Source organism: Hyla sarda, chromosome 7 (genome assembly GCF_029499605.1).
Source record: "Hyla sarda isolate aHylSar1 chromosome 7, aHylSar1.hap1, whole genome shotgun sequence".
In the NCBI taxonomy this organism is placed as follows: Eukaryota; Metazoa; Chordata; class Amphibia; order Anura; family Hylidae; genus Hyla; species Hyla sarda.
The window spans coordinates 182,282,787-182,296,951 of NC_079195.1; the positions used below are offsets into that span (position 1 = coordinate 182,282,787).

The following is a 14,165-nucleotide window of genomic DNA, read 5'->3' on the forward strand; positions in this document are numbered from 1 at the left end:
ATTGTGTATTCCAGTTTTATTGTGGAGTCTGTCTATCTAAGTTATACCTCTTTTTTTAAGTCAGGCACTCTGGCCATCAAAAAAGCAAACTGACATAAGGGACCAGAAAAGAGGGATGGCAGTTCCACCCCCACCTTGTGGGGTCAGATGAATTCCATTTTCCCTCCTAAAAAGCCACTATAAAACTGAGATGCTGGACAAACCTTTTTTCAAGCCTGTGGCAAAAGCTGACAAGATCCTAGGATACAGTAGGACTCTCCCTTAAAAGGACTGCTATACCATTATGCTGTAAGGACTTTTTGTTTTCTGAACTTGTCTTGCCGAACTCATATTTATGTATCTGTATGTCATTTGTTCACACTGGTGTGGTGCTGTGCGGCGTCCGTTGCTGCCGTGGCGCCGTGTCTGCAGGGAGGTGCGACCCATAGACTGGTTTGAGTGGCATTGGGGCCGCTCTGCCAGTGGGTCGTTTCCCCCCCGTGGGCACTGGTGTCGCGGCAGTGGTGGTCGCCGCCCAGTGCTACGCCATTTTATGCTAGGGACGTTAGGGACCCACTCTAAATAGGTGGCCTTGACGTGGCGAGTGGGCTTGTACTTTTTGATCAAAAATGTATACTGACAACCTGTTCGTTTTTGCTATTATGCTGAGAAGCAATCAGATCATTATACAAGATTGTAGATGTGCACCATGTCTGTTTTCTACCTGAATTCACACTGTTTTCTATCCCCTCCTTTTTTTTTGTTTGAACATGTGCTGCACTCTTCCCCACCCCCTCAGCCCAACCCTATATAAGTAGTAGTTAGCTACACAAGGGCCATTTCTTTCCTAGCAGCCTCCCAGTCTGACTGGGAGAGCATGGTAAGTGAGCTATTACACCTTGTTCACACTGGTGTGGTGCTGTGCGGCGTCCGTTGCTACCGTGGCGCCGTGTCTGCAGGGAGGTGCGACCCATAGACTGGTTTGAGTGGCATTGGGGCCACTCTGCCAGTGGGTCGTTTCCCCCCCGTGGGCACTGGTGTCGCGGCGGTGGTGGTCGCCGCCCAATGCTACGCCATTTTATGCTAGGGACGTTAGGGACCCACTCTAAATAGGTGGCCTTGACGTGGCGAGTGGGCTTGTACTTTTTGATCAAAAATGTATACTGACAACCTGTTAGTTTTTGATATTATGCTGAGAAGCAATCAGATCATTATACAAGATTGTAGATGTGCACCATGTCTGTTTTCTACCTGAATTCACATTTGTTTATTTTATACGTGTGATACCTTTTTTCAGATTAAATGTTTAATTAATCAGCTCTGGTCTTTGATCTCTAAATATATGAGCTCACCTTTCTGAAGGAAGCTCTGGTGAAGCATGTTTATCAAAGGGTTAATTTGGTGACTTGCTGGGGCTAGTAGTGGAGACCCAGAGCTCTGGTGGCTTTAACCCTTGCACCATCACACTCTCTCTAGCGTCTTGGCTGGACCGATAGGGTGTGATCGTGACAGTAAGTAAAGTTTGTTTTTAATATTGGGGGATATACAGCTGAGATTATGATCATAGTGAGTTTTATTTGGCTTCTTGGTAATAGGAGAGAAGAAGAATTTCAGATTTTTTATCTGGTCAAACTGTTTATGCCAAAAGAAGGCAAAGGGTTCAGGGCTGCAGAGGGGAGGTTAAAGAAGCCAGTTAGGGGGAAGTTGTTACACACAGTGCCTAGTACCACAACAGAAGTCGATTTCTTGCCATTTCATAGAATAACCCTCTCTATTGGTGTGCTGCGCTTTCTAGTTTTCTTATATACAGCACCAACCTCCATTTGTCCTCATCAGGTACCTTCTTCTTGTCAGCTGTGGAAGTTGTGCCCTCCCTGAACAAGACCTTTAAAAACTATTCTGCACTGTTAAATATATGTAACCAAATGTAAGATCAGGATAAAGTTATCAATACTGATATCTTAAATGATAAAACTGAAAAAAGTGCTTCATTATTCTTATTATGGGGTATGCAGCATCATTCATTTCGTTTAACTCTTCTTTACACCACCAATATGCCACTACTTTACACCAAAAAATTGTGTTCCTAAGCAAAAAGTACCTAATAAATGTCACATGTTCTACATTTTTGCGCCACAAATTTTTCCCATGGTAATACATTTATAAAAAAAATAATTCAACTCGGTACAGTTGTAGGGATGAGCCACTGAGTTCTAGGAAAGCAGCCCTATCTTGGCAGCATCTTGCATGAAAGAACCGGAAAACAGTATTCCTGTGCCCTTCTCCTAACCATTCTAAGTAGCCAGAGTAGCAACATTTTTACACAGTATAACAGAGTATGACATATAGTGATCAAAGAAAACACAGAAAATGACGACATTTTGTTCTCCTCTCATTTCATACTATTAACGTAAATGTTACTCAATTTTCATAATAATTGGTCATTTAATGTCAATACTATAGTGACACGTATCTTTATTGTCATGGAAACAAATTAACGGTTGTCACAAACCCGTCCCTGTAACTAGCAACCCCGAACAGGGCAATCTTTACCCTGTAACACTATACTTCTGCCCAAAGCATTTCTTCAAAGTTCTAGTGAAGGGAAACCATGCGGGAAGGCATAGAAGCTACGATAGTCCATGTAAAATTTCTACCAAAGAAGTTAATAGAAATACAGCCAAAAAAGATGGATACCAGCAGTAAGTTTCTCCTTTATAAGAAAGGAAAATTAGGTAGCGCATGACTGGAGTCATTCATCTTCATCCAAAAACTGGGACTAGTAGTTTGATCTTCAACAGTTGAGGTTGGTAAAGGTTGTACCTTTATTCTTATCTTTTATATTGGAATAAGAATATCCACATGTATAGCTAGAGGGGTTTATCTACTGCATGTTTTTTTAGATGCACCAAAAGACTTGACTTGCTAATAAAACATGCACCACATTCTATGCAGACAAATGGCTTATTTTCTGTGTGAGTCTTCTGGTGCCGAAAGAGGTCAGAACTGGTGATGAATCCCTTACCACAAAAAGAACAAGTAAACGGTTTTTCCCCAGTGTGGATTCTCTCATGGTTGACCAGGTTGGATCTTGAGGCAAAACATTTTCCACATTCTTGACATGCAAAAGGTTTTTCTCCAGTATGGATTCTCTGGTGTTTGATGAGGTTAGATTTCATTGAGAAACTCTTGCCGCAATGTTCGCAAGAATATGGCTTCTCTCCCGTGTGAATCCTTTGATGTTTCACAAGATTGGACTTCATCCCAAAACACTTTCCACAATCGAGGCATGTGAACGGCTTCTCTCCATTGTGAGTTTTTACATGCTTGACGAGGTTTGCCTTCATGGCAAAACATTTCCCACAGTCTGAGCAAGAGAATGGTTTATCCCCCGTATGGATGCTCTGATGAGTTTCCAGAATGGATTGATTGGTAAAAGACAATCCACACTCAGAGCACTGGAAGGATTTTTTGCCCGTGTGCATACGTTTATGGGCAAGGAAAACTGTTTTACTGGCAAAACTCTTTTTGCATTCCAAACAGCCGAAGGATTTGTCTTCTGTTCCTGGTGGCACAACCAGTTGAGGATCCAAACTAAATGAGGTCTCGCAGCTTGAGCACAAACAAAGGTTTTCTCCATTGTCATCCTTTAAATAGGAGGATCTTTCCTTGAGTTCAAAACACTTCCCACACAGTGAACATACATACATGTTTTCATCTGTGGAAGCTGGACTGGTAGGACTAGAAGCTGCATTTGAGAATTCCAGTTTGTTTTCTTCACATTCTACAAATAAATTAGAAATCTGTTTAAGTGTACTACACAATAGGGCTTGGTTACAGCAATCCACCTTTAAAGGGGTACTCCCTGGAAAACTTTTTTAAATCAACTGGCTCCAGAAAGTTAAACAGCTTTCTGTCCGACACCTCTGTCCATGTCAGGAACTGTCCAGAGCAGGAGAGGTTTGCTATGGGGATTTGTTCCTACTCTGAACAGTTCCTAAAATGGACAGTGGTGTCAGCAGAGAGCACTGTGGTCAGACAGAAAGGAAATTCAAAAAGAAATGAACTCCCTGTGGAACATACAGCTGCTGATAAGTACTGGAAGGATTGAGATTTTTAAAAAGAAGTCATTTACAAATAACTTTCTGGCATCGGTTGACTTTAAAAAAATTCCAGCGGAGTACCCCTTTAAAATACTCCACTTGAAAAAGCCAAAGGTGAAATGTACATCAAGGGCTTGACCAGACTGTCAGCCACAGGGCAATATCTTTGTTCTTATAAGGCGTACTCCACTGGAAAACATTTTTTTAAATCAACTGGTGCCAGAAAGTTAAACAGGTTTGCAAATTACTTCTATTTAAAAATCTTAACCCTTCAAGTACTTATCAGCTGCTGGAATTTTAGGAACTGTCCAGAGTATGAGCAAATCCCTATAGCAAACCTCTCCTGCTCTGGCCAGTTCCTAAAATGGACAGAGGTGTCAGCAGAGAGCACTGTGGTCAGACATAAAGGAAATTCAAAATGAAAATAACTTCCTGTGGAACATACAGCAGCTCATAAGTACTGGAAGGGTTAAGATTTTTAAATAGAAGTAATTTACAAATCTGTTTAACTTTCTGGCACCAGTTGATAAAAAAAAAAAGTTTTCCAGGGGAGTACCCCTTTAAGAAAATATTGTTTCTTAGTTACATTAATATAAACAAATATTTTTTATTAAGTTACATACCTGAACTGATATTTAAGGGCAGATCCTCTTCCTTGATCTTAACATATGCATCTTGTTGTTCAGTCTGTGGCATAATAACAAGTTTCACATCCTTTAAGGCTGTATCCTAAAAGTTAATGTAGAATATATGCATCGGGTGTCTAGCTAATAAAAATGAATTTGTCAATGTATATATATATGAATAACTTATTAGTTAGGAGGGGATCCATAGTCATGGACATCTCTAAGGGCAAGTTTACATGGCCAAAAAAATGTGCAGAAAAAATTCAAGATTTTTATGTGGTTTTCCAAATTATTATTATTATTTTTATTATTTAAAAAGGGGCATTCAGGTATCAGAAAATTGTAATTACCGTATTTATCGGCGTATAACATGCACTTTTTAGGCTAAAATTTTTAGCCTAAAGTCTATGTGCGTGTTATACGCCAATACCGCCCCAGGAAAGGCAGGGGGAGAGAGGCCGTCGCTGCCCGCTTCTTTCCCCCTGCCTTCCCTGGGGTCTAGAGCCCTGCTGCCGGCCCTTCTCACCCCCTGGCTATCGGCGCCGCTGCCCGTTCTGTCCCCCTGACTATCGGTACCGGCGCCCCACTGCCGGCGCCGATAGCCAGGGGGAGAGAAGGGGCAGCGGCACCCATTGCCGGTGCCGCTGCCCCCCCCCATCCCCGGTGGCATAATTACCTGGGTCGGGTCCGCGCTGCTGCAGGCCTCCGGCGTGCGTCCCCTTCGTCGTTGCTATGCGCTGCACGGCACGGCGCATGACGTCAGTGCGCCGTGCCGTGCATAGCAACGACGCAGGGGACGCACGCCGGAGGCCTGCAGCAGCGCGGACCCGACTCAGGTAATTATGCCACCGGGGATGGGGGGAGGCAACGGGGCAGCGGCGCCGGCAATGGGTGCCGCTGCCCCTTCTCTCCCCCTGGCTATCGGCGCCGATAGTCAGGTGGACAGAACGGGCAGCGGCGCCGATAGCCAGGGGGAGAGAAGGGCCGGCAGCACGGCTCTAGACCCCAGGAAAGGCAGGGGGAGAGAAGCGGGCAGCGACGGCCTCTCTCCCCCTGCCTTTCCTGGGGATGTATCGGGGTATACACGCGCACACACGCACCCTCATTTTACCATGGATATTTGGGTAAAAAACTTTTTTTACCCAAATATCCTTGGTAAAATGAGGGTGCGTGTTATAGGCCGGTGCGTAGTATACCCCGATAAATATGGTAACCCCTTAAGGATCAAGCTAATTAAGCCTGTACGCCCCTCAAAGACCAGGCCTGTTTTTTTCTAATCTGGGATGTATGACTTTATTTGAGAATAACTCTGGCAATGTTTTTCCAATGAAAACAATTCTGACGTTTTTTTTGTCACAAGTTGTACTACATGAAAATAGTAAAAGTTAATCGATATCATTTGTATTTTTTTATTTACAATGCAAGAAACCGTGACATTTTTGAAAAAAAGATTTTTTGTTATTTTGACGTTAATAGGTTGCATATATTTATACATAATGTTTATTTTTTTTATCAAAAATTATTATTTCATATGTCTACTTTATTTTCTCAACTTTTTTTTTTATTATTATTCACATTTTAGATGTATTAGAGGCCTAACAAATTTACTTGACATTTTGAAAATTTGAAAAGTACATCTTATTTTTATGTGCTAAGCAAGGATTGCAGCAACTGAGAAGTAGTAGAACATGGGAACCCCCCCCCCCCCCGAATGACACCATTTTAAAAACTAGACCCCTTAAGGTATTCGCTAGGGGGTACAGTGAGTATTTTAATACCATAGTTTTTTGGCAGGAATTATTACAATGTCAGTGTTAAAAAATCGAAACTAGCTTTTATTCACAAAGGCATCATTTGTGGGACATATTTTTTGTACATCACTTCTGATATTGAAAGAAATGCACCCAATATTTTATTTAGCGGCTTGTCCCATGTTCGGAAATACCCCCGCTTAGGCCATATATGGTTCCTTGGCCGCGTGATAGGACTCAGAAGGAGAGGAGCGCAATTTGGCTTTCAGGGCAGAACATCCCCACAAGTGACCCCATTTATATACCGCACCCCTACAAGTTATTGGCTGGACCTCTCTGATTGGTCCTTGGTCGGCTGGCAGTATAACGCGTCTATCTGTGACAGTTAAGGCTCCTGATGGATATATCCGCCATGTTGTGGAAATAAGCACCCGCTCATGGCAAATATATCCATCACTGCTGCGGCTGGGTAGCTCAGTGTGTCCGCTCATGACTGCCGGGGGGAAGTGCGCCGCTATTAGTGGACACACAAAGCTACCCAGCCGCAGCAGGGAGCTCATTACTGTGACTGCTGCATAATGTGTAGGATCACATGGTGGACATCCGCAGCATATTACATGCTGCGGATGTCCGCCAATGCGATCCTACACATTATGCTTTTTTTTTTAAATTAGATTCATTTAATAAATGTATTTTAATTTTTTACACTTTTATTACATTTTTATTTATTTTTACACTTTTTAATGCTTTGGAATACTTAGTATTCCAAAGCATTGCAGTTATATGCTGCCTGCCAGTTTTCACTAGCAGGCAGCATATCAGGACGTCACGTCCTACAGACAATACCCAGGGCAGACCTGGGGGTCTTTGTAGGACCCCCGGCTGCGCAGGTATGCAGAAGCACCCCGCGATGCTCCGGGGTGCTGCAGGAGAGACAGAGGGAGCCCCCTCCCTCTGTCAGAACGCCTTACAGCGTGCGGTCACTTCTGACCGCGGCTGTAAGAGTTAAACTGTCGGGAGTGAAGTGAACTCCCGGCAGCGCGGCAGGCCTCGGCCAGCCGCATATTACACCCAGCACCCCGTGATCGCGATGCGGGGTGCTGCAGAGGAGACAGAGGGAGCTCCCTCCCTCTGTCATAACACTTACAGCCCGCGGTCACTTCCGACCACGGCTGTAAGGGTTAAAACTGTGATACAGCCGAGTCCCTGCTGCGATCTCGTGGATGCACTGGGCAGCACCCACGAGAATAATGGACGAGTATAGACGTCCAGGTGCCGGAACGGCCGCCAAACTGGACGTCTATACTCGTCCATGGTCGTTATCGGGTTAAATAAAACTTCATCCCAAGATTTATAACTTACTGATACAGTACTGGCTGCAGAATGTTTTGTTTGAAATATCCTGACAAGAAGTTGTGTAGTTCTTTGTCAGTGTGGTTATATACAAAAAAGGTGGTACCTTGATAACGCACATGGGTGAATGTGATTAGGCAATGGAGGCTCAGTCCATATTCAGATACATACACGAATGAAAAAATCACAAGCCGTTTTTTGCAGTATTCAAATAATATACTTGAGAAAGGAGGCGTGACCTCCGAAATGTCGGAAGTGTCCGGCGCTCATTCAGCGGTTCCCCTTCGTGAGAGGAAGTTGTGTGTCCTCTGAACTCTGCATGCCCGAGGAAGGGTGAAGATTGGTCAGAGTTCACATGGACTATCGCGGATATCAGTGAGCACTTGTGGTGATTTTTTTTTGTAATTGTCTATGCCTGAAGGCAGCTACTAAAGGAAAAGCTATTCAAATACTGCAAAAAACGCCTTGTGATTTTTTCATTCGTCTTTGTCAGTGTGGTGTCTCAGCAGCTCCACCTCTCGAGATAGCGCATCATCATCTGCTGTTTCAGGAAACTTGGCTGTATTTTGTATCTCAGATCAACACCGCCCCCCAAAAGATGCTACTACCTCTGACCACACATCTTTATTGGGACAGCATGCTGCCTTGTGCTGAACAATGAAACAGACAAAAGAGCAATCAGGAAAGGAATACAGCAGATGCTGCAAATGTATTGTCTGCAGAGCAATAGTCTGCTGAGTACAAAAAAGGTTCTTCAACAGCTCTGGGTGGGGAACTTGCGGGAGCTATGTGGGAGAGGAGTAGGCAGGGTGGAAGGACTGTAAAGAACAGCTAAGGGAAAGCAACATATCCTTGGAATTGTAGTACTGAGCAACTGCTCAACCAAGTAGTGAGAGGATTACATACTCTCAAACAACAAAAACAATTTCAGTGATTTCAGAACAAGGGAAAGACAGGTAAGCAATTCTATATGCTTCTGCAGCTTTTTATTTATTTTCTTACCTGACATGGGAATATACCTTTAAGCTCCCACTAAATTAAGTGTTCACCTAATGCAGAATTGTGTGGAAGAAAATACATGTTTTTTCCAATGGGGAGATTCTTTTTAATGTACTACTGTGCAGTTTTTAAAAGGTGGAAATCAAAAAAAGTTTCTGCATCAAAAACCACATTCCTTATTTTGGGGTTCGCATATTTGCCAACCCATTAGATCTGTATAAAAGTTAATTTTTTCCTGCTCTTATCAGTGGTAGAGAAAGATCTCTTGATCTCTCTCCTTGCATAGTTTATGGAATCGTAAGTAAGCCAGGCTACCATATCGCCTTCTAACTAGGTCAAAATTAAATAAAGGGTTGAAGTTACATTTCTTTACCATCAGAGGGCAGCAATTGGCTTGTGTATTCTGGATCTCTTTTTTAATAGACATTTTAAGTGGTGGCTTAACTTGCTCTATGCAAGGTCTCCCCTTCACCCTATTGTGGAGCTCTCCACTGGACCGTTCTCTCCCTTCCGGGTGCCGTTGTTTTTCTGTTTTCTTCTACTGTTCTGTATAGTTTTTTGTTCCCTAGGTCTTCTCCTCCAATTCATCTTGTTGACCCTCTATCTTTCACTCTGGGGAGGGGAAGATCATAATTTTCGGCTTCACAAGCCTGCTGTCCTCAATTGCGGCATTTCTTTACCTTATCTGTCTTTCGATGCTTTTCTGACTTAGCGGGTGATGCTCATCTCCTGGCAAGAGATTGGTTTCTTTATTCTCAACTTTTTTGTTTCCCTAGAACCCTTCCTTCTTCTGCTGTGGTTTCCAGAGCTTCAACCCACTTTGAATCCGTCTATGTGTTATCTTTACATTCTGGTCAAGCTATTTCACTCCTATACTCTGTTATTTCACTCCTACACTCTATGTTTTAGACTACCTTCCTTGAGGGGAGGGATGTTTTGTTTATTGCCAAGTGGGAGAGAGTTTTAGGGAGAAACTGTTGATATGAGCAGATTGTTCCAGCTAGCACATAAATCCTCCGAGGCAAGCTTCATACAGAAAAAAAACAAACTGCAAAACTTCTTCACATTGGTATCACTACCCTGAAAAACTTCATAAGATGTTCCCGGAGGCATACTCTCTTTGTTGGCACTCTCTCTCTCTCTGAGCAGGGTACACTGGAGCAGATTTGAGAGTCTTGCCAATGTATTCAGATCTTGTAGGATACGGTCTTTGATTTTTACAATGCAGTATGTTCAGAGTCTATACTGCCCTCTTTGCATTGTGAACTCCTGTCCCTATCGCAGGGTTCAATTGCTTCTTATCCGAAGGGTCTACTCAGCCATTTCCTCCATGCTGCAAAGATTGCTTTTCTCCGCTCACAATATTTAGATTGTTTAGACTCCATAATGCATGTGGATGACATTTCTCTTCACATGGTTTTGATGGGGACCTTTAGTGATTCAGGTTATCTTTTTAGATGGGTCATCTACCATTGGCATAGGGTAGTGTTTTCATCCATTTATAATTTTCCTTTGGTCCATCCCTTCCTTTTTGTTGTAGGTATTTTTTTTTACCTCATTTGTATAAATGTGATAACTTGATATATATTTGTATTGCTTTAAGGTGATGCAGCACATTATTTCTTTATGTACAACATTTGGCTGTGAAAAGTTATATTCATGTGAAAGCTCCTGTAGGCAATTATCTAAAGGTCTTATTTTAATTGGGCAATTATAGGCTGAATACACCAACATTGACCCGTGTAACTGGCCCATCAAGCTAATGAACTCATACTCTAGTCCTACTGTTCGAGACTGTGTCAATGCCATCCTTTCTGATAGTTTCCTTATAGCTAATGGCACCCGCCAGGTGAGTCTCATGTCCTAACCTCTATATGTTATTGTGATGGAGTTTTTGGAATCTGCTTTGAGGGTCAACTACTATTAGCGGTTTGTGACTGGAGCCAGGTCTCTTAAAGTTGCGTAGCTCACCGATGACTTTTTATTGTAGGTCGCACAGCTCCTGATTGGCCTCCCCACTATCTTTTCAGAATTGCCCAATTTCAGGGACTTAAAGGGGTACTCCGGTGGAATAATTTTTTTTTTCAAATCAACTGGTTCCAGAAATTTAAAACAGATTTGTAAATTACTTCTATATAAAAATCTTAATTCTTCCAGTACTTATCAGCCGCTGTATGTTCCAGAGGAAGTTGAGTTGTTCTTTCCAGTCTGACCACTGTGCTCTCTGCTGACACATCTGTCCTTGCCAGGAACAGAAGCAGGAAAGGTTTGCTATGGGGCTTTGTTACTGCTCTGCACAGTTCCTGTCATGGACAGAGGTGTCAGCAGAGAGCACTGTGGTCAGACAAAAGAAATTCAAAAAGAAAAGAACTTCCTCTGGAGCATATAGAAGATAATAAGTACTGGAAAGTTTAAGATTTTACATAGAAATAATTTACAAATCTGTTTAACTTTCTTGCACCGGTTAAAAAAAATTATTTTTCCACCAGAGTACCCCAGCACAATTTTGGCTGTGAGGACACAGACAGGTTTCACCTATGTGTCTACGTGTTTTATTCTCCCCTTTTAAGAGACCACTTATTTTGCCATCCAAGGAGCCATATGAGGGCTTGTTTGTTATGGGACCAATTGTACTTCCCAGTGACACTTTATTTTACCATAAAATGTACAACAAAGAAAAAAAAAACACACACACACACCATTTTTAGGTAATGCCCCTTACGGTAAAACTAAACTGTAATCCTTAATCTGTGGGTCAATACGATTAAATAATATCCATTTTTTTACACGTTTGTCTATTACTGTACTACTTTCAAAAACAGTCAAACTTTTTTACAAAATAAGCATGTTAAAATTGTCCTATTCTAAGTCCTATAACTATTTTATCTTTCGGTATGCAGGGCTCATTGTTTGCTCAGTGATCTGTAGTTTTTATTCGGTACCATTCTTGCCATCATGGGACTTTTTCATCACTTTGTTAATTTTGTAATATTAATTTTATAATGTTTTAAAAGTCCAAACATTATGCACGAGATACAAATTATGTTTTTTTTAATTTAAATTTTTTTATGAAGAGGGAGGTGATTTTGATTTTATTGGGGGGGGGGGTTATATTTTTCATAAATATTTATTTTACTCTTTTTAAAAGACCAAATCAAAGAAAGACATATATAGCATGTCCTGTGCAGGTCACTTCAGACTCTGCTATAGATGTTTCCCCCATTTTTGTTTTATCATGCACTAGAAATTAAAGAGGTATTCCATTTTTTTTTTATTTGACTGTACTACAGGGGCTGTAAAGTAAGTGTAGTTCATAATATGGTGTCTGTACCAGTGTTTCATGGTGGTCTCACAATTCTTCTGTGATTTTTGCCCCAAGGTTTATTTTTAACAGCATACAAAATGAGTGTTGTCTCAGATTTTCCTAGGTTGCAATGCGGCCAGAGACATTACATCACTAGTCAGGTGATCAGAGTGAGGCTGTCTTTGCTTCTATAGGTTGAGCAACCACTGGGTGGGAAGGAGATCATTCTGCAAGAATTGTAGTTTTGCAAAAGCTGGAGGCACCCTAGTCAGAAAACACTCGTCTAATGCTGAAAGGAATCACAGGTGTGTTTCAATGGGTGAGGTGGCTGATGTGTGGGAGGGAGAAAAGTGGCCTCGCACTTACAAACAAGGAATCATGGGATTTGTAGTTTAAGGTAATGAAGTCCAACAGGAAATAGCCAGTTCACAAAAAGATAGCCTGAGCGTTATGGTAATCTCACAACATTGCCATTTAGCCTGGAGACAAGCTCAGATCCTTCCTAAGCATGTCCATTACTGTCTGGCAGGTACTTATTGACAGGGAAGGTTCCCCAGCACATAGCAAATGTGGTGCCAATATTTAAAAAAGGGTCAAAAGGTGACCCCGGGAATTATAGGCCTGTTAGTTTAACCTCTGTTGTATGCAATTTGAGGGTTTTCTAAGAGATGCTATTTTGGAGTATCTTGATAAAAATAAATGTATGACTCAATATCAGCATGGCTTTATGAGGGATCAGTCCTGTCAAACTAACCTGATCAGCTTTTATGAGGAGTTGAGCTCCAGACTGGACCAGGGGAAATCACTGGATTATCTGGATTTTTCCAAAGCATTTGATATGGTGCCACATAAAAGATTGGTACATAAAATGAGAAGGATTGGGCTGGGGGAGAATTTGTGTAAGTGGGTAAGTAACTGGCTCAGTGATAGTAAACAGAGGGATTGAGTGACTGTTACTAGTGGGGTACCACAGGGGTCAGTCTTGGGTCCTGTTCTGTTTGATATATTTATTAATGACCTTGTAGAGGGGTTGAATAGTAAAGTAGCAATCTTTGTAGATGATACTAAACTCTAAAGTGGTAAACACTATAGAGGACAGTGCACTGTTACAAATGGATCTGGATTGGTTGGAGGTTTGGGCTGAGAGGTGGCAGAAGAGGGTCAACACTGATAAATGTAAGGTAATGCACATGGGGAAGAAAAATCCAGACTGGGATTATGTATTAAATGGGAGAACACTTGGGACGACTGACATGGAAAAGGATTTAGGAGTCTTAGTTAACAATAAACTTTGCTGTAGTGAGCAGTGTCAGGCAGCTGCTGCCAAGGCAAATAAAATCATGAGGTGCATCAATAGGGGCATAGATGCCCACGACAAGGAAATAATTCTACCGCTGTACAAATCACTAGTCAGACCACACATAGAATACTGTGTACAGTACTGAGCACCAGTGTACAAGAAAGATATAGTGGAGCTGGAGAGGGTTCAAAGACGGGCAACCAGGGTAATACGGGGAATGCGAGGACTACAGTACCCAGAAAGATTATCAGAATTAGGGTTATTTAGTTTAGAAAAAAGAAGGCTTAGGGGAGGCCTAATAACTATGTATAAATATATCAGGGGACAGTACAGAGATCTCTCCCATGATCTATTTATACCCAGGACTGTATCTATAACAAGGGGGCATCATCTACATCTTGCGGAAAGAATTTTTCTACACCAGCACAGATGGGGGTTCTTTACTGTAAGAGCAGTGAGACTGGAATTCTCTGCCTGAGGAGGTGGTCATGGTGAACTCTGTAAAAGAGTTCAAAAGGGGACTGGATGCATTTTTAGACAGTAATAACATTACAGGTTATGGATTCTAGATTTATAGGACAGAAAGTTGATCTAGGGATTTATTCTGATGCCATATTTGGAGTCGGGAATTAATTTTTACCTCTAGTATGAGGGTTTTTTGCCTTCCTCCGGATCAACTCAGTAGGTTCAAATCATTTTTTATTGAATTTTTCAAGAAAATGTTTTCACAAAACCGAATTGGCCAATAGA

At 41.9% G+C, this 14,165-nt stretch overlaps 1 protein-coding gene across 7 annotated transcripts in view; it reads right to left on the reverse strand.

Annotated features, from left to right (window-relative positions):
* Positions 1–14,165, reverse strand: part of LOC130282825 (zinc finger protein OZF-like) — a 127,235-nt gene that overhangs the window by 86,378 nt on the left and 26,692 nt on the right. The window contains exons 6-7 of one of the 7 annotated variants that reach the window (XM_056531640.1): positions 4,706–4,769; positions 816–3,763 (exon numbers count right to left, since the gene is read on the reverse strand). The exons of 5 other annotated variants lie outside the window; for them this stretch is intronic. In XM_056531640.1, the coding sequence (XP_056387615.1) occupies positions 2,850–3,763; positions 4,706–4,769 (978 nt within the window). In that variant the 3' untranslated portion in view covers positions 816–2,849. Of the gene's footprint in view, positions 1–815; positions 3,764–4,705; positions 4,812–14,165 lie in introns of those variants that run through there. One more of the 7 variants, XM_056531639.1, reaches the window with a different exon arrangement.